General features: G+C 56.7%; 1 protein-coding gene across 1 annotated transcript in view; it reads right to left on the bottom strand.

The window, feature by feature from the left end:
- Positions 1–2152: 2152 nt before the first annotated feature.
- COL16A1 (collagen type XVI alpha 1 chain) overlaps positions 2153–18703 on the bottom strand; it is a 49000-nt gene continuing 32449 nt past the window's right edge. Inside the window, exons 50-70 of the mRNA XM_065872708.1 lie at positions 18112–18165; positions 17496–17549; positions 15915–15959; positions 15751–15804; positions 15431–15466; positions 15006–15068; positions 12509–12580; positions 12249–12302; positions 11542–11586; positions 11291–11335; positions 10919–10972; positions 10438–10491; positions 8357–8407; positions 7910–7999; positions 6376–6411; positions 5759–5803; positions 4692–4880; positions 4262–4328; positions 3335–3511; positions 3079–3156; positions 2153–2355 (exon numbers count right to left, since the gene is read on the bottom strand). Coding sequence (XP_065728780.1) covers positions 2153–2355; positions 3079–3156; positions 3335–3511; positions 4262–4328; positions 4692–4880; positions 5759–5803; positions 6376–6411; positions 7910–7999; positions 8357–8407; positions 10438–10491; positions 10919–10972; positions 11291–11335; positions 11542–11586; positions 12249–12302; positions 12509–12580; positions 15006–15068; positions 15431–15466; positions 15751–15804; positions 15915–15959; positions 17496–17549; positions 18112–18165 — 1566 coding nt within the window. The remainder of the gene's footprint in view (positions 2356–3078; positions 3157–3334; positions 3512–4261; positions 4329–4691; positions 4881–5758; positions 5804–6375; positions 6412–7909; positions 8000–8356; positions 8408–10437; positions 10492–10918; positions 10973–11290; positions 11336–11541; positions 11587–12248; positions 12303–12508; positions 12581–15005; positions 15069–15430; positions 15467–15750; positions 15805–15914; positions 15960–17495; positions 17550–18111; positions 18166–18703) is intronic.

Below are 18703 nucleotides of genomic sequence, written 5' to 3' on the forward strand. Positions count from 1 at the left end.
GGGGAAGGGGTGCACCCCTCCTTCCTTTCTCTAAAAGCTTACCCAGCTCCTGAACTTACCAGCAAAATCCATGGATTTTTTTTTTTTTTTTTTTTTTTTTTTTTTTTTTTTGCTGACCATGGTAACAGAGACTATAAAATTCAGCTTTCCATCTGGTTCTTCATGGTCCAAGAGAATACAGCAATTTCAAACTCCAGGGAGACAAACACTCAAATCACGAAAGCTTAAACCTAGCCTGTCGCAGAGCCCCCTAAGAGTAGTATGAATTTGACTCAAGAAGAAAAGTGAAGAAAACATCATTTACTCTCTAAGGATTGGTTCCCTGGTGGTCCTCAGAGGGCTTGAGTTTGATGTTTCCTCATAGCGATTTTCCCCCTCTGGCCTTCAAAGCCAACCTGCTCAATTCAACAGCTAGCTGGTCCTTGCTTCCCTTTCTTTCTACTCACACCAACGTGCTTCTTATCACGAGGCCCATCATCGGTTAGTGCTTCACAGACTGGGTGGAAAGGAAGCTGGCCTTCCAATGGGAGCACTTTAACATCTGTCCTCATCCGCTGTCCAAAACTGGCTGCTACTTCAATGCAAAGAGGATGAGTTTGCTTTTTAATGTTTTATGTTAGACTCAGGGTTAACTGAGAATTGCTGGTGAGAGATAAAATAAGAATTGGCTCCTTTAGAAACATCATGTGAGGCACTTGGCACGCTCAGGAGTCTGCCTGATTTCATTTCCCTGGCCATTGGCACACCTCTGCCCCTGGCAGGAAAAAAAATAGGGCAAAGGTTCTGAAAAGCTCTCGGTATTGGGGGCTCAATGGGAGAAGGGAATTTTCAAAACTGTGCTGGAAATGCCAGCTCAGGAGAGATTTTACGGCCAGTTTGAAGGCTTCAGGCAGTTTGGATAAGCATCTGGACTCTGGGTACATTTCTCAGCCTGCTCTGTGATCCTTTTGAAGTTTATCCAACTTGAATAAACCTTCCAGAAAGCTGGGGCCAGTAAAAAACCTTTCTTTGGAAGTCCCTCTGGATGTGCCCTGTTGATTTCTCACAGAGCAACCAGCCCATCAGGACAAGAGATCTGAAAAGCAGAAAAGGAAGAAGCTTGAGATAGAATGCTTCTGTAATATTCAACTTGCTGTCTGTTTTCCTTTTTCTTCCTAGCCTTTTTACATATGGAGAAGGAGGCAGCAGATAGATCTGCAAAGTCCCAGTGGACTTTGAGGACAATGAATTCAGATCTGATCGTGGCTTGCCCATGACCCCTTTGCACTGATGCAATCTGTGTCTGAAGGCCTAGACTAAGAGGTACAGGAAAAGCACCACACGAGCTAGATTAACAAAGAATAACAAAAGATGTCATGCGTCGTCCAGGAGAGCTGGTGACAGGGCCATGCACTGGTACAGGCAGGAGTTTCCATGTCATTTCCTGAAGAAGCAGCAGTCCCTCGTTGCCTGGGCCAGGGGCTGCGACCTATCGTTCCTCCTGTTTGCACAGGCTTTCTAATCATGGAATTACTGGAGCAGCAAGAAGAGAACCGTGTGTGCTTGGAGGTGCCGCCAGGCAGATGAGTGCACCTCAGCAGCAAGTGGCAGTTCCCAAGGTGCACCTGGATTGGCTTTGGGTCACACCCAAGAAGAGGTGGGTGGGGCACCCAACACTGGTTTCTTAAGGGAAGCAAATAGGGAGGGGCCTTTATGAGCTGCAAGCAGGGTCTTCAAACCCACCTTTGGCTCCCCCATGGGAAGAGGCTGAGCGATGCCCCGTCTCTGACTTGGAGAAGTGTGCCATGAAGGATAGGACACAAGGTCCAGAGGCCCAAAGGTTGACTCAGAAGTATCTGGAGATGAGAGCTGAGCTGGGGGCCCCCTATACAGCAGCATCCCACAGCTTGACTGGTTGACCACAGACGATGAAGGAAATGCCCTCTTTTGACCCTGGGACCAAGTGACAAGAGGAGGATGACAGGGAGATGCACCTGCAGCCCCAGAGAGACCCCACTAGAAGTGAGATTGCAGATAGTTTTGTTTCTTTGTTTATTGATAAAAAAATATTAATAGCAATTAAAAACCCAAAACATTCACAACCCATCCAGAATCCTATAAGTTTTAGCCATTTGTTCCCAATGGAGTCCTTCATCTGATGGAAATGGTGATTTCAGCCAAAAGGCCCCTTCATGTTTTTCATGGGTGGGTACTCCTGCTCCATTGGCATGGCCCCAAAGCAGTCAGAGGGGTTACAGTGGCCGGCCTTGCCCGGCGGGCCCATGGAGCCTGGGGCGCCAGGGATGCCAGGAATGCCTTGCTGGCCCATCGGCCCAGTTGCACCCATCTTGCCATATCCTGGAGGACCTTGAGGACCTAGGGAGGAAGGAGTCAGAGAAGGAAAATCAGGAAACCCAGATCACAAGAAAAGAAAACATAATAGTCATGGTAAGTAATACCTTACATTTGATAAATATTTCTCCGGTTGCACCATATTTTCATGAAGACCTGATCTGATCCTTACATTAGTTTAACGATAACAATAATACTACTGGCTAGTTTTATTCAGAGTTTCCACGTGCCAGGCACAAGACAAGTGCTTCTTCTGCATTATTCCTTGAATCTTCACAACAATTCCATGAGAAAGAAACTATTATCTCATTCTGGAGACGAGGATACGGGCTCAAAGACGTCACCCACCTGGTAAGTGGTGAAGCTACATCTCAGAGCCAGGCTATCAAGATTTAGTCATTTCTCTCTTAGGCCCGTCAAGGTCACAGAGCCAGTAAGAGGATGAGCAGGAACTGGACTTGCGTTCCCTGGCCCCACCACATCGAGCTCTCTTCCACTGCATGGTGCTAGCCCAGGTTAGGACTTGCGGGCAGGCACTGGGTCTTCCACTGCATCCCCAACACCCGCTCCCCTCCCCACGCACACTCTCACACACGCCCTCGTAGAGTATCTTACACGCAGTGGCATTACTCTAAATGATGGTGTGGTTACTTCAGGTTCTACACAACTATGTGTTATAGAAGGAACATAAAGAAAGGCGATCTCAACTGCTCCAGATTCATGGTCTCAAAGGCTGGCTTTTCCTACCTGGGGGGCCGGGGAGACCAACTTCTCCTGCAATGCCAACACCAGTGTCTCCCTTTTCACCTTTGGTACCAGGCAATCCTGGAACAAAAGAAATAAAATAAGAGGCCCCATCCCTGAGTCGAACAATGACACACCCAGCAGGATTATTTGAAACACGTATACACGCAAATGCCACATTCACAACAGACCTCATGCAATGCTCGTGTTTGCCCCCAAGAGCTAGGTATGCACCTCAGTAACGGGACGGCAGACCTACCTCTCAACCCGGGCAAGCCCTGCCGACCTTCTCTGCCAATCTGACCAGGGAGCCCAGGTGATCCCGGGGCACCTGGCCGGCCCGGGGGACCGTCCTTCCCTGGGGGCCCTGGTCGTCCCGGAGCTGCTGCCATCTCCATGGGAAACTGCATCCTGGAGGTGTAGTAAGCCATCCTCTCTGTAAGAAAGGTCAGGGACAGGTCACAGGGTGCCCCCCAGGGACTCAGAACGACTGCAGATGCTACAGACAGGCCCCCAGCATGGAATCCAAGACAGCCTTTCTTCAGAGGGATGTCAGAGCAAGGAACATGTGGGTGGATCTCTTAAGTGGTCTCCTGTGCCCTAGCCCCACCTCGCTCCTCGCTCTCCACCGTGAGCTTCCTGAAGCACAGATCTGATTACAGCATCTCTCTTCTCCAATGGCCTTCCTGAGTTCACCACTGGCTTCAGAATAAAGTCCAGACTCCTTGCTTGGCATTCAAGGTCTGCTTCCCAAGCAAGATGTCTAGCCCCTTCCGGAAAGGTCCATGTTTTCCCCAGTCCCTAGCCTGTCAATGTTGGACAAACAAATGAACAGGAAAAAAAGCTTAAAATGAAACCACAGCAGCCTTCTTAGAGCTGCTGCTTGCCCCTTTATTTAGAGCTCACTCTATGCAGACTCATTTGATATCAATTTTCTCGTCTGTCTCCTCTGCTCCAGCAGGGGCTTGGGGAGGGCAGGAGGGAATCATTCTGTCTCTGAACAGAGCAGGTGGCAGGAAAGGCTGAAGCCTAATTGAACATATGCCTGTAAGTGGGAGAGCAAGGTAAATAGGGGTGCGGGGGGAGGTGGATATTGAGCTCTAAGGAAAAGGAGTCCGGGGCGGGGTGGAGAAGCAGCTGGGAAGGGCGAGCAGCACCCACTGCCACCCAGCCAGCTGCCAATTACCGTCAAACATTTTAATGATCTCTTGTCTGATGAACCTCTTGATTTCATCATAATTCACCATGTCTCCCTGAGGAAAGAGAAGAAACCTGCCTCAATTATACTTCCAAGCCTGGGGCTCATCTCCCCTGGGGATGGACTTCATGGAAGTAAAGGATGGGGAGGGAGGCAAGGGTCCCAGGAGCCTCCCACAGATACTTAACCCACTGTCCTAACCCCCTAAAGTGGTACAAAACATTTTGAGAGTCAGTGCATTTTTCTGGGGAAAGGGTCCCCAATCCCCTCAACACGCCCACACAGTTAAGAACCACCCATAAGGGGGTCTCGCTCTTTCCTGTAGAGTGTCAGCAAGAGCTTCTAAAATGGTCCACGCTCTACCCCGCGTGCCTGCTCTGTGGGCCAGTGCCCATGGCTGCCAGCCTCCCCGCCTTACCATGGAGCCAGGCACCCCGGGCAGACCAGGGCTCCCCGCAGGTCCTGGAGATCCAGGGTGGCCTCTCTCTCCTGCAGGACCCGGCGGCCCAGAAGGTCCCATGGAGCCACTCTTGCCAGGCCCGCCAGGCATGCCAGCTCTTCCCTTCTCCCCTGCCTGGCCCTTCTGCCCTGAAGGTCCCGGGTCACCCTGCAAGGACAGGAAGTCACAGTCCAGCATTGCCGAATGCTGTCAAGTCTACCTCACGATGTCTCAGCAATCTGCTCCTGTCTTCAGCCCCCTACCTGGCCCCCAGCATCTCCCTCTGGACTGTGCACAGGATCTTGACAGGTTGCCCCATGTCGCTGCCCCCAAAGCAGTCCTTCTAAAGGACAGTTTTCATGTTGTTACTCCCTACTTAGAAATTCTGATGGCTCCCAGCTGCCCTCAGGATAAAGGTCTAATTCCTTGGCCAGGCATTCAAGGCCATTCATGATGCGGTCCTGACCACATCTTCTCCAGCCTCATTGCACCTCCAGCCACACCTCACTGGTTGTAATTCTGACTCGGCCATGTGTCTTAGTCCTCCGTGCCTGGACTGCCTTCCCCTCCTCTCTCCGCGGTGCACTCCTCCTACTCAGCTGAAATGTCCCTGTTCTCTGTGCAGCCTCCCTGACGCCCTAAGCTGAGCTGATTGCTCCCTCCCTCTGATCCCACGGTGCTACGTCTAATCTTCCTCAGTAAAACCTGCCACGCTCCAGTGTAAGTGTGACTGAACTAAGTGGGCACCTCTTGTTCAGGGACCTCTGTTTGCCCAAGGCTAGGACAGAGGGCCTGGCGGGTAAGCAAGGCCAAGCGGATGCTCGCAGAATGAATGAATGAATCAATCAATCAATCAGGAGTGAATGAACCTTGGAACAGCCCCTCGTGAGAAGTTGTCGGAGACGAGGTTGATCCAGGTTCTGCCCACATACTTCCCTGCCCACTGGCCTTCCTGTGTCTCCTCTCCACGGCTAAAGTCAGAGCTTAGAGTTGAGCTTAATCAACTCATGAGCTTCTCCTCTCAAACCCGGCCGGTGCCCACTCACCTTTGGACCAGGGGGTCCGTAGATTCCCTGTTTTCCAGGGGGTCCCTAGAAGAAAGCAAAAGTCAGGGGTCAAGTCTGGGCAGCGTCTCCAAGCTGTCTGGGAAAGACAGGTGCCGTGAAAGGACCTCCCACAGTGTTAGGTCCCCAGGCCGTGTCCCCTGGGCTCTGTGTGAGAAAGGATGTCAACCTCCCTGCCAACAAGAGCGGGGACATCTGGAAGGGAGACCCATGTTCCTGGGGTGTGGCCGTGTATGATCGTGTTGGTTGGGTCTCTTGTCACGGACCAAAAGAGGTGAGAAGTCAGAATGAAAGGGAGGGCCTGGCTAGAGCTGGTGCCCAAGAAATGTTTATTTGGAGTATTATTATGATTATTGGCTGTTTTTGACCAAGTATACGGTAAAAAAAAGAGTGAAAAGCAAGGCTCACTCTCATCCTTTTCCCCTAGTCCCCAGTCCCTCTCCCCAGAAGAACAAGGGCACTGGTTTCCTGTATATCTGTCCAGAGATAGTCTGTGCATACAGGGAGCATTTACTGAATGAATGAAGAGGGGTCAGGGCGAAGCTAAGAGCAAGAAGCAGCATCCCCAAGAGAAAAGGAGGAGCCCAGCACAACGGTACCTCTTTGCCAGCTTCACCATCTGCACCAGGTTCACCCTGGGGAGTAGAGAGCAATGGAGCTGTGGTGAGTGCCAAGCCAGCTGGGCATTTCATGCCTCACCTCGCCCACCAGGCATGGCCAGCCCCAGTTCCACCGAGGAGTCACGATCCTCCCCACCTCCCCCCGACGCTCCAGGCACAGGCTGTGGAAACTTAGACCCCACCCCACCCTCCAGCCTGCTCCCGGCCGCCCCACTGACTGAGCTCTATGGGGGAAGAGCAGACTGCACCTGCCCTGCTCTTTGCTTGAGATCCTGGCATCTCGCACATTCCCTGGCTCTGAGTGTATGTTCAGTGTTTGCTGAATGAAGGTGTGAACTCTGAATCTCTGGCCTTGATGAGGTCGCAGAGATTGGCCAGGGCAGCCTAGTGTCCACTCCCTCCCCAAAACAGGAGAGGCTGCTTCCAGGGCCCTGCCCATTTCTAGTGGGATGCTGGGGAAAAGGAATCTGTGATTGCAAGGCAACTGACAGATTCATCCGGGGACCCTGGAGGCTCCTGAGCCTGTAGGCAGGAGGGATGGAGGGTTGGTGGGACCTGCCTGCCCAGGGTCTGCAGCAGGAATCAGATGAGTTGGAGGCAAGACTCGGCCCGTCCGATTACTCCTGCATGGGCTAGAGTCATCCACCCCATTCCAGGGCACCAGCCCCAGGGGCATTGCTACTGCTCCCCAGCAGGAAGTCTGCTTGGGTGGAAAACACCCTGACCTGGGGACTAGGAGACATGGGTCCCTGCCTCAGTCCCCGAGGAGATTCTTCATCCCTGAGACTGGCAGTCAGTTCCACCTGATGTGGCCACCTGTCTGGAATCTTTGAAAGAGAAAGTATCGCAGAGTGGCTCCAGACGCAAGTTCTGGAGTCAGGCGGCCTCTTGCACTCACTAGCTGTGTGACTCTGGACAACCTACTTAACCTTGCTGAGCCCTGGTTTCCTCATCTGTAAAATGGGGACAATCCGACCTACTAAACAGGGTTGTGGTACAGATTAAATGACAAAATGTCAAGCACATTTGTAGGTCACCATTTGTAGGTCACCATTCAGCACATTGTCAGTGACCAATATATCACAGCTCTTAGTATAAACTCTAGCTGAAACTAAGGAGTGGTTTCTGAGCTGTTGCAAGAGCTCCAGCGGTAGCGCAGCGTTTCTGGTGCCTGACATTTACAGGTTTTCTGTGGTTACCAACAGACTCCCCTGGGGAGGGGGCGGGGGTGGAACAGGGGCCAGTCTCCCCTGTCCGACACCTAGTGGGGGGATCTGTACAGCGGTGCACTGCTGGAAGCAGCGGTCTGCTGTGTGATCGGCCCAGTGCTGGCTTGTACAGCTTGTCCTTCTTTCTAAATAGGACGTGATCCTCAGGCACAATCTCCAAGCTGCCATCGTCTGTGCTAAATGCCTCCCCTTCCCTGGAGACCCCAGAAGTGCAGGGCTGCATGCAACTGACAAAGCCCACTGGCCCTTTCCCCCGGGCTGTGCCGCGAGATGTAGGGTCTTACCGGGGGGCCAGGGTGTCCAGGGGGACCAGGCTGGCCCGGAAGACCTGAAAGGCCCCTTTCTCCAGTGGATCCTCGGTCTCCTTTTGGGCCCTAGGGGAAAAGACGGGGATGGTGAGAGGGAAAAGTGAACCCCACGCAGCCAGAGGCAGACATTGTGCGCCAGGGACCATGACCCCCACCCTAAGGCCGCACACGGGGAGGTGGCGCTGCCTGAACCTGGGGAAGGACCCTGGGATGGCCTCCAGGCTGCTCCAAAGGTCTTCACCACAGGCCAGTGAGGGAGATGTCTGGACGCAGGAGAGGCTGATGCCAGGGAAGGAGGGGGGCTGGGGACACGCTGCTCTCCAGCCCTCACCCCCCACCCCACCCGGCTCCCTCTGCGAGGAGCCTGCAGCAAAGCAGGGCCAAACTCCGGGGAGGGAGGGACAAGGGGAGCACGCCACTCACCACTGCAGAGATTCCAGCTGGGCCTGGCTGGCCTGGAGACCCCGGAGGCCCCTAAAGAGAGCCAGTCAGTAGGATGGAAAGAGGCTCCAGTAATAAGGCCCCGGAGGCAGCGAAGGGCCAACAGCAAGAACACGCCCTAACCTTGTTATGACTGCTCCATTCTCTTCCCCAAACCCTCCTTCCTTCTGCTCTTGCACTTGACCTATGCCAGAGCTGAGGCCTGGGGGGCCCTGAACACACAAGACCCTCATGCCTGCCGCAGGCCGAGTGGTACCTCTGGGGCCCGCACGGAGGGGATGATCTGGGAGTCAGAGCCAAGTGCAGAGGGAGTAAGGTACATACTACGTGGGCCTGGGTGTCTTCTGAGTACCCCCACACTCCCCCTGCCGCCTTCCTTCTGTTCTCTGGGAAGAGCAGAGACCAGAAGCTTTCCTCTGCGCAGCTGGGGGGTGAGGGGCAAGAGCTCAGCACCAACTCCAACGTCCTCACAGAGAAGCCCCAAGCTCCCTGGTCTCCTGCCGCTCACCTACTGCTGGAGGGCGATGAGCTTGAAACGTGCAGGAGGGCTCCCGCCTGCCCTATCTCTCCACAGCCTGCCCCTGAGGCTCAGCTCAAATGTCACCGCCCTGGTGGTCAGAGCTACACTTTCTCTGAACCCCAGGGCACACAGGTCTCTCTCAGAGCACTTCCCTCCATGCTCCCAGATGGAAAATTCCAAAGGCACAGGCTCTGTTCTACTCATCTCAAGCCTCCTAAGGCAGGAATGTCCAGCACTGAGACTGGCACACAGCAGGGGGCTGGGCTGGATGGACAGAGGTAGGAAGAGGAATCCTGCACACCCCCCAACCCCCCAGGGGGTCTCCGATGCGGAAACAATTCAGAGTGTGTGACTCCTTCTTTCATCTGTAACGTGGAGGGGACCGGACTAGACCTGGGGTCCCCAATCCAAGGTCTCTGGACACCTTGAGATCCATAAAAATAGTGATGAGGACCCGAGAATTCCTTTTTGGGGGGTTCTGCACTATTCTTAACATTTCTAAAAGCCTTCTGGAAAGTGTACAGCCAGCCTCAACAGGGCTCTCTGGAACCCCACCAGCTCGGCATGGTCACACTGATCAAAGACGCCCACTGGCAGTCATCTGTGTTACAGATGAGTAAAGTAGACGGGAAAGCCATTATTGCTTAATAAACATCCTCTCCAAGTCACCCTTTCTCAGTAAATACACCACCCACTCACCCAGCTGCCCGAGCCGAACCGAACAGGAGTCGTCCTCGATTCCTCTCCTTCTACCGCCTCCTGCCCCCTCCCCATCCAGGTCATGAGCAAGTCCTCTATCTACCTCCAGACACTTGCGGGATCTGTCCACTGCCACCAGCTCCGCCGCCATCATCCCTCCGCTGATATCTCTGATGTCATTTGCGCACCCAACCCCCTCCTGCCCATGCCCCCGAGGTCCTCCACCATCTGCATCAGGTCCTCTCCCAGCTCAGCTTTCCCATTCCCACTCACACCCTCCTCGGACTCCACTCCCGCCACGCTGACTCTGAAGCTCCCCAAGCCCTCCCTGCCTCAGGCCCTTTGCAGCAGATGCACCCCTGCCAGGATGCTCTTCCACCAGACTGCTCAACAGCTGGCTCCTTCTTGTCATTCGGGCCTCTGCTCAAAGGCCACTTCTCCCGTAAAGTCGCCTCCCAGGCCCTCTATGACAGCACATCACTGCCTGATCCTTCCGCGTTAATCTGTCTGTTGTGCCTGTGTGGAAGCTCTGGGATCAGGGGACCTTGTCTATCTCACCGTAGCCCAGGGCTTGGAACAGTGCCTGGTGTGGAGCAGGTGCTCAATAATTACTTGTTGAATAACTGAATGATCTTTGTTTGATAAGCAAACTCGAATGTGCCCAGAAAATGGCGAAAAGCCGGGGAACCGCTGGATGGGTGAGCCCAGAGCCCCTTACTGCTCTACGTGGCTGGCACTGCTGCTGCGGTCAGTTCTTTCGGGTCATCACCAGCTTGCCCACCACCACCCAGCCCAACGCAGTCTGAACTCTCACAGAGGCAGAGACGAAAACAGAGTAACTCACAACGTGGCCAGGGGGGCCGGGTCTTCCCTGGGGTCCCATGGCACCAGGCTCACCCTGCAGGAGGGAGAAAGAGGAAGAAACAACACAGAAACAGACTTACACACACAGGCTGTGAGGTAGGAGAACGCTGAGCACGGCAGGTGGAACACCAATGGCCAGAAGAGCTGCGTTGAGTCCTGGCCTCTAGGCCTAAGCCTTCTGGGGACAGGGGACCAGCCCTGCCCATGAGTATGGCTGGAGGGGGAAGGTAGAGCCCAGGCCTTTATGGGTTAATAACCCAATAGCCCATAGGGAGAGGAAACCGGTTATAAACTTAAGAGGAGGAAGGTCAAGATGTGCAGTGTTGGGCAAAACCTCCCCCAGAAGGCAAGGAGAGGAGGCTGCCACTTTGCCAGCGAAGGGGGAGGAAGTGGCTGCGTCCTGGACTCAGCAGAACCCAAGGGCTGTCTAAAGGCAGCATGCATAGACCCCGGGCCCTTACCTCTGCTCCGGGGCGGCCACTGCTGCCCGGGGGACCAGGCTTTCCACAGTCACCCTGGAGGAGAGAGGGGCAACTGAGTCTCACCAGACCGCCATTTGGCTCCCACAACCCCAAGCTGACCCCACATCAGAGGAGTCCTGCCACATGCCCCGGCTTTGGCCAGGGGCTCTCTGATGCCCTCGGGCTGACAGATGGCAAAGCCCCAACCCAGTCTGCCAGGCACCGGTGGCCTCAGAAGGCCTGGATGCTGGGACGGCATCTTAGCCAAGGGTCAGGTGGCACTCCACTCCGGCCAGACTGCCGCATCTGCCCGGTGTCAGACCTTGAGAAAAGCCGAGAAAACCGGGTTGGCAGAAGTCACCAGGCCCTTACCTTCAGTCCTGGGAGGCCGGGATGGCCCGGTTTTCCCTTGAAGCCCTGGAAGAAAAAGCAGGAGCTGCCACGTCCCTCACCTCAAGCAGAGGCCACTTCCCACTCCTCTTTCCTCAGGTAAAACAAGTCAAATCCATCCAAAGTCATAACATGTCCACAGGGGATGTGGATTTGAGCTGCCCCACCCATCAGGGCACCCGTCCAGCTTTGGAACCTCCCAGCTCCCAGCTCCTTCCTGCAGCTCAACTTACCGGGGGTCCCATGAGTCCGGGGGGGCCAGCAGGACCAGGGTCCCCCTAGGGAAAGAGACCAGGGGCACTGAGACAAGAGCTTTGTCCAGCTTGTACCCACTCATTCACCAGTCTCCCCCTTTCTCCAGCCCCTCCCCCAGCTCTCCCAGGATGGAGGGATTGTCATGTGGGGCACGGGGACGATTCCAAGCCGGGCTCAGCCTCTGACTGGCTGTGCACGCTGAGTGAATCCCCGTCCCTTTCTGAACCTCAGTTTTCCTTCTTTTGGGTACAGAAGGTGGTTGACCTTGATGCTCTGCCCTTTGCCATGGCCCCATCCTTTTCAGATGCCCCAGCAAAATCAGATCCAAGGAGCCAGGGCCACTCAAGTCCTTCCCTGTCTGCAGCCTATTCTTTCTGACACCCAGCCTAGTTTCTTCAGCTGATTGAGTTTCTGGGTATAAATTTACTCCCTTCACTGCCTGCCTTTGGTGAGACCCAGCTCATCCAACCTGGTTAAGGCAACTGGGAGAACAGAGAAATCAGGGGGCTCTGGTGCCATCAGAGAAGTGGGCTGTGGTGAGAGGCAGACCGAGGGAAGGTGGGGCACCTCCTGAAAGAGGTGTGGGGCAGTGGAATTCAATTCCCTTCATCAGGGTTCCCTTGACTTTGGCTCTTGGAGAAGGAGGTAGAAGGAAGGGGGTGCCCTCCTGGGCCCACCATCTCACCCTCACGCCAGGCTTGCCGTCCTTCCCATCCAGACCATCCAGACCGGCAGGGCCCTGGAAATGGGAAAAAGGCATTCCTGCACGCCTGTGCTGGAGCCCTAGGAGGTGGGAAGCCTAACCCAGCCCCTCCACCCTCTTCACCCCCTCCACCCCTCACCCAACTCCTACCCCTAAACACACACACAGACACACACACATGCGTGCATGAGCACACACACATACACACACACACCTGTCAGGCTAAGCGGGCACACGCTCACCTGAATCCCGGGAGATCCTGGTGGTCCAGGGGGACCAGGCAGGCCTGATGGACCTCGAATCCCTTCACTGCCCTGGAAATGAGCCCCCCCAGCAAAGTCAGTGGGGCCTTGCCCCCCTCCCTTCCGCTGACACACACCAGCAGGACAAGAGACCCCGGCCACAGGGGCTGGTGACTACTGGAAGTCAGGACAGCTGGCTTCGAACCCCAGTTCGGTTCTGGCCTAACTGGCTGTATCCCACACACTACTCCCCCATGAAAGTTTGTCTTCATCTGCCAAGCATCCCCCTTTCTGCACTGCTCCACGAAGAAGAAACAGAGCCTTCTGTGTCCAGCACCTTCCTCAGGGTTGACCAAGGACTGGCCTGGTGGGTGCTCAGTAATGTGGGCTGAAGTGAGGGCACACATTCAGTTCACATTGATCCCAGCAAGGTGCCAACCACTATGTGGCCTCTGATTCCCCCAGATGGCGAAAGGGTGGGCCCTGCCCTCGAGGAGCTCACAGTCCAGCAAGAGTCACAGGCCCAGGACCATCGAGGGCATTGCAACAGTCGATTTGCCTTGTGTGAGTAAGGGGCCCTGGGAGTTGGGGAGAGAGAACAGCTCACTCTGGTCGGGGGCAGGGAAACTGTCACAGAAGAGTTAGCAGGTGCTGGGCTCTGAAGGACGGCTGGGATTTGGGTAGGTTTAGGAGAAAAGGGCATGCCACAGAGGACTTCAGAGAAGGATAAAGATTTGGCGGTGTTCACATGCCTGGTCTAGCTGGGGTGTCTGGGGAGCCCGTGTGGTGGGGGTGGGGGGCAGAGAGGAGACTGGAGGAGGGCCCTGAAACCCTGTACTAGATTTTATCAAACCGACCGTTAGTTTTCAAACTGTACTTCTCAGGGCCTGAGGGTTCCTGGAGGAGCCTAGAGAGGCTGGGGGCACAAAGTGGAGGCCAAGGGGGTGGGACTCCAGGACCCCTACCCTTGCCTTAGCCAGAGCAGCTCCACTTGCATCTGTTTTATAGACTGAGCATTCATATGAGATTTTGTGTGACAAAAAGCCTTGGGGACTACAAAATGAAGTCTGAAAACACCACTACGGGCACTGGGGAGCCACTGATGGTTCAAAGCAGGGGAATGATGAGAGCGAACGTGTGAATTCGAATGTTTATCAGAGAAGAGAGGGGGAGGCAGGCAGCTAAGTGGGGAGGCGGCAGCATTTCCCCAGTGGGGAGAGGGTGGCTGACCTGGAGCGGTGGCTGTGGGGGTCACCAAGGGGAAGGCATCCAGCTAGAGACCCCACAGGGGGGTGGGGGTGGGGGGGGGAAGGGCTCTGGGTGGCACTGCCATGCCACCAGCTACCAGGAGGGGTCAGCACAGCCCCAGGAAATGGCAGCCCCACAGGGAGTCGGGACAGAGAACCGCTGGCCAGAGGCTTGGGAGTCTCTGCAAAGACCGGCCTAAGGAGAGCAAGCTGCACTGGGGCACAGAGGCCGCACGGAAGACTCTGGCAGGGGCCGCCACTCGGGTGCCCCACAGAGAAGTGAAGGGAGGTGGCACCCGCCACTGCCTCAACCATAGCTGATAGGTGCTGGCTCTGGGGTGGGGGGATGCAGCCAGGGGCTTGAGGGTTCTCCTGAGCTGGGAGGGAAGTCTCAGCCCCGTCACTGTCTGGCTGTGCATCCCTGGGATGCCCCCAGCCTCTCTAGGCTTCATTTCCTCACCCGAACAGTGAGAACCTAGACCAAGGTGGCCCTTCCAGAAGTCCTTTCCAGTTTTCAGAGGAAAGAGGCTCCCCAAGAAGCTGCAGATCTCCTGCCCCTCCCTGTGGGCTATGATCCCCCTACCCCAAGCTTAGAAGTCAATTTGGGGCCTCATTACATTGCCCACCTGTCACATCTGGAGAGCCCAGAAGATGGGCTGAGACAAGGATGTCAGCCTCCAGAGCAAGGCAGAGCTAGTCCCAAAGTTTATCTATAGCCAAACCCAGGGGCGGCCAGTGCGGGGGCTCCCCAGCTGCTGCTCCTTCCCACCCTTGTCACCAGGTCACAGGCCACGCCTGCCCTCTCTGGCCCTTGGGGACACCCTGAGCATGGCCTCCCAGGAGGCCCATTCTTCTTTCCTGCTGTTGTCAGACCCAGAAGGCAAATGCCCAGACCTCCTCCTGCTGAAGGGCCCAGGGTGCCCAGTCTTGGATGTGCTTCCCTCCTTCCCTCAACTCCTCGCCCTCCCCTGGAGGAGCTGCAGCTGGCCGGGGCTGGCCTGTCGCATCTAGTGGCCCACCTCTCACTACACCCCTCTGCTCCTCCCCACCCACACTCTCCCATTGGGTGGGCATCCTGGGCCCAGCTGTCAGCCCTAGGGGCCCACTGGTCTGCCCCGGCCCTGTTGCCCTACAGCAGTTGCTGGGCTCATCCTGGAGGTCTCTTTGCCCCCCCTTGATGTAACTGAATTAGTCCTTGAACTTCTGATGGCTCAGAGCTGTGACTGTGGCCAACTTGGGGTCCTGCTCACCTTCTCCGCTTGGGGGCCAGGTGGGCCAGGTGCTCCAGCTTTGCCTGGGAATCCAGGGGGACCCTAAATCAACAAAGAAGCAGGCAGGAATGAAAGCGGGGCTGGAAAGCAGCTCCCCTTCCTTCTTCCTCCTGGGTGTGCTTCACCACAGTTAATGTGATGCGTTTTGACTTCCCAGAAACACCACCCAGGAGCATTACGTCTGGCTGGGCGGCTGGGCGGCTGGGCTGGGGCCCACCCAGGAGGCCCTGCTCTCCAGGTCCTGGCTCCTGGAATCAGGCCTACCCCCCCAGGCCATTCCTCCGTTCTTCCCGTGCCTCTTCGCTCCCCTCCCTAGGCCCACCCTCACCCAGCCTGGCCTGGCCAGGCCTGCCCCTCGAAGATGGGATCACGTCGGACAGAGCTGGCTTTGTGTGTGCACTCACCGGTGGGCCTGGAAAGCCCGGCTGGCCTTGAAATCCCTAGGGGAAGAAAGCAAGGGACAGTTTGCTGTGCTACCCTCTCTCTCCTGCCTGGCTACCCAGGTGGAAAGAATGACAGCATGAGGCTGCCTCAAGTCATGGGCCTTGTCCTCCGCTCTGCCCCAAAGGGCCAGCAGGTGAGGCTCTGGGCATGAGGTGAGAGGTTACAGCTCGAGGATGGTGGGGGCGTGGGAGGCTAGAGCTGGTCACTGTGCCCCCTCCCCCCCGTACATGAGGGTGACCATCGGGGGAGGACAGCTAGAGAGGGTCCTGCCACCACTCACCTGGTCACCTTTCTCACCCAAGTTCCCTTGGGGTCCTCGCTCTCCTCGGGGACCCTGTCACCACAGAGAACAATGCATCTAGAACCCAACCTTCCTGTCCCCAGACCCCAGGGCAGGATCAGGGATCCCCATGTCCACATCTCCCTGTCCCCTTCCCCACTCACTGCTGGGCCTGGGGGACCTGGGAGGCCTTCAGATCCTGGTGGGCCCTGGTGATACAAAGGAGCAGAATCAGTCACTCTGACTGGGGGAGGTGGGAGATCAGGGGATGGGGCAGGGGACGGGGCACAGAGCAGAGGCAGGGATGTGGTGGGACGCCCCTCTAAGCTGCAGGATTCCTCCCCCTGCTCTGTTCAGGCTTCCCTTCCCTTGCCTGAGCTACTGAACCAGCCTCTTAACTAGTTCTGCCATCTCTTGGTTTCCTCTAATCCAGCCAGCAAGAGGCTGCCATCTCCTCTGCTTCAACACAGCTCTGATTAGAATACTCTCTTGCTCCAACACCCGCCATGGGGCCCCTCTGCCAACTGAATGCTGGGTTTTGAGGCATCCTGCGACCTGATACCAACCACCCTTCCCTGCTTCACTTCCCTCCCCTCTCCTTATCTTCTGCCTGGCTTGGTCAGACTGCCGTTCCCTGAACACTATACAGTCATACCACTGGGCCTTTGCACAGCTGTCCCCTCTGCCTAGAATGCCCACCATCCCCCACCATTTCTAGGTCTCTTGAAACCTTACCAAGTCATTCGATGGCTCGAAGCTGTCCCTGAGATACCCTCACGCATGGCTTCTCCCTCTGGGATTCCCCAGCACAGACAACCATGTGCTGGCCGTCTGTGCTCCCACACACTCTCGCAGCTCCATTCAGGGTTCAGCTCAAACGCCACCCGCTCAGAGAGGCCTCCCTGACCTTCTGTCTAATGCTTCCCGTTCATGGCTCCAGCTCCTTACCCGGCTTGATTTTCTCCACCGGTCCTATCTCTCGTAATTTATATGTAGCTGTTACTCATCTGTTATCTACCTGGCCCACTGGAACGTGAGCTCCCTGAGGACCAGAGGCTCAACTGCCTGTTTTATCCGCCAAGGCATCCTCAGAACAGAGCCTGGCACCCAGAAGGCCCACGAGAGAGATTCGTTATTGAACACATGCACAATGGGGTTTGCTGCATCCCACAGGGGCCTCACCAGCATGTGCGAGGGGGAAGGTAAGACAAAGACTTGGGAGGCTTTTCACAGACTTGGGTTCAAGTCCAGGCTCGGCCCTAGTTCACTAACTAGCTGCAGGACACTGGGTGAGCCACGTCACTTCGTGAGCCTCCGTGTCCCCATCTGATGACCGCCCCAGCTCCAGTGCTCAGTGTGGGGCTGGGGACAGGCCGGGCGGCAGAGTGGGGTCCAGAGTCCGGGGCCTGGCTCTCCGGCCTGCGGGCGTTAGGGGTGGGGTGGGAGGAGGTCCCCTGCCCGCTGACTCTGGCCCCCTCCCCCCAGGCAGCCCCCCCCACCCCCCACCCCCGCCAGTCTCCACGAAATCTGCCGGGATTCTCCTCCTCGCAGCTTCCGCCCCCGCAGCAACCAGCCGGCAGCGCTGACTGCTTGAGACGCAGCTGGAGCGACTCAGGGGGCCGGGGGGCCAGGGTCACGTCTCCCGTTCAGTGGCGGCTGGGAAGCTCTCCAGGCGGCAGACAGGGACCGGCCATTTGAAGCCCTTCCTCCCGCCCCCGCGGAGGGAGCTGCCCTCCCGCACTCACCGATTCTCCCTTCTCTCCCGGGGAACCCGCGTAGCCGCGCTCCCCCTTGATGCCCTGACAGGCAGCAAAGAGAGAGGGAATTAGTCCCGTGGTCCGCCCGCCAGGGGTGCCGATGCGAGGGGTGGAGACTGCAGCTGGCACACACACTTAGAAGGCGCCCCGGGCGAGGCTGGGGGGCCCGAGGGGTGTGCTGCTCCCGGAGCGGAGCGGAGCGGAGCGGAGCGGAGCGGGGGCGCCTCTGCGGCCTCCCACCGCCACTCAGTGGAACGGGGGTCACGTCCTCCTAACAGGCGCCTCCGCTGGATCTCCCCAACTCTCCCCCACCCCTGGGGAGGCAGACCTCTGTCCTCTCCTAGTCTGGGAGGCTCCGGGTGCTCTGAGAGTCTGGTCCTTGATGTGCAGCGACTGTGGTGGGCCCCCCAAAGCGGAGAGGGAGGCCAAGCTCCACTACCAAGGGGGCTTATGGGGTGGGGGGTACTCTGGATGGACAGCCTGGCAGAGACACCAGCTGAAATGCTCGGAAAGGAGGAAACCCGCTGAGGGTGCCCAAGCCTGGGCCGGTCCTGATCACCACCCCACGGCTCGGGTACCCCCAGACCCGGCTCCCCTTACTCACAGGCAGTCCCGGGGGGCCCATGGCACCTGGGTAGCCAGGTTGCCCTGGAGGACCCTGCAAAGAAAGGGAGACATGATGGACAAGCCCCCCAACATTTCTGTCCCCATCCCTGGCTATGAGGGCGGCCAAGGCCCAACAGTCTGGAGCTGCCCCTCCCAACAGTCTGGAGCTGCCCCTCAGCAGGTGCCCCAGTTACAGCCACCACCTTGGGCCATGTCCCCCAGACCCGGCTCCCCTCGGCTGTGATCACCACCACAGTCCTGGATGCTGACTGCTTGAGACTCTGCTCCCTCCAGAGCAGTGCCTGTCACTTTCCAGCAGAGCTGAGCCAGAGGAGAAGGCCCAGGACATGGAATGATGAAGACCCGGGTGGGGGCAGTGGAAGGGACATGCTGAACGCTGCAGGAGAAGGGAGGGAGAAAGCCCCCAGGGATGGAGGTGTTTGCCCCTTACAGGGAGTCAGGGCACATGGAGATCAACTTCCTTTGATCCTGAGGGATCCGCCAATACTGAGGGAATCAGGGCTGAGGGGCAAAGAGTTTCAAAAGAAGGAGTCCACCTCCCATCTTCCACGCAGCAGCCATCCCAGGGG

This window comes from Phocoena phocoena, chromosome 1, assembly GCF_963924675.1.
Source record: "Phocoena phocoena chromosome 1, mPhoPho1.1, whole genome shotgun sequence".
NCBI classification, from domain to species: Eukaryota; Metazoa; Chordata; class Mammalia; order Artiodactyla; family Phocoenidae; genus Phocoena; species Phocoena phocoena.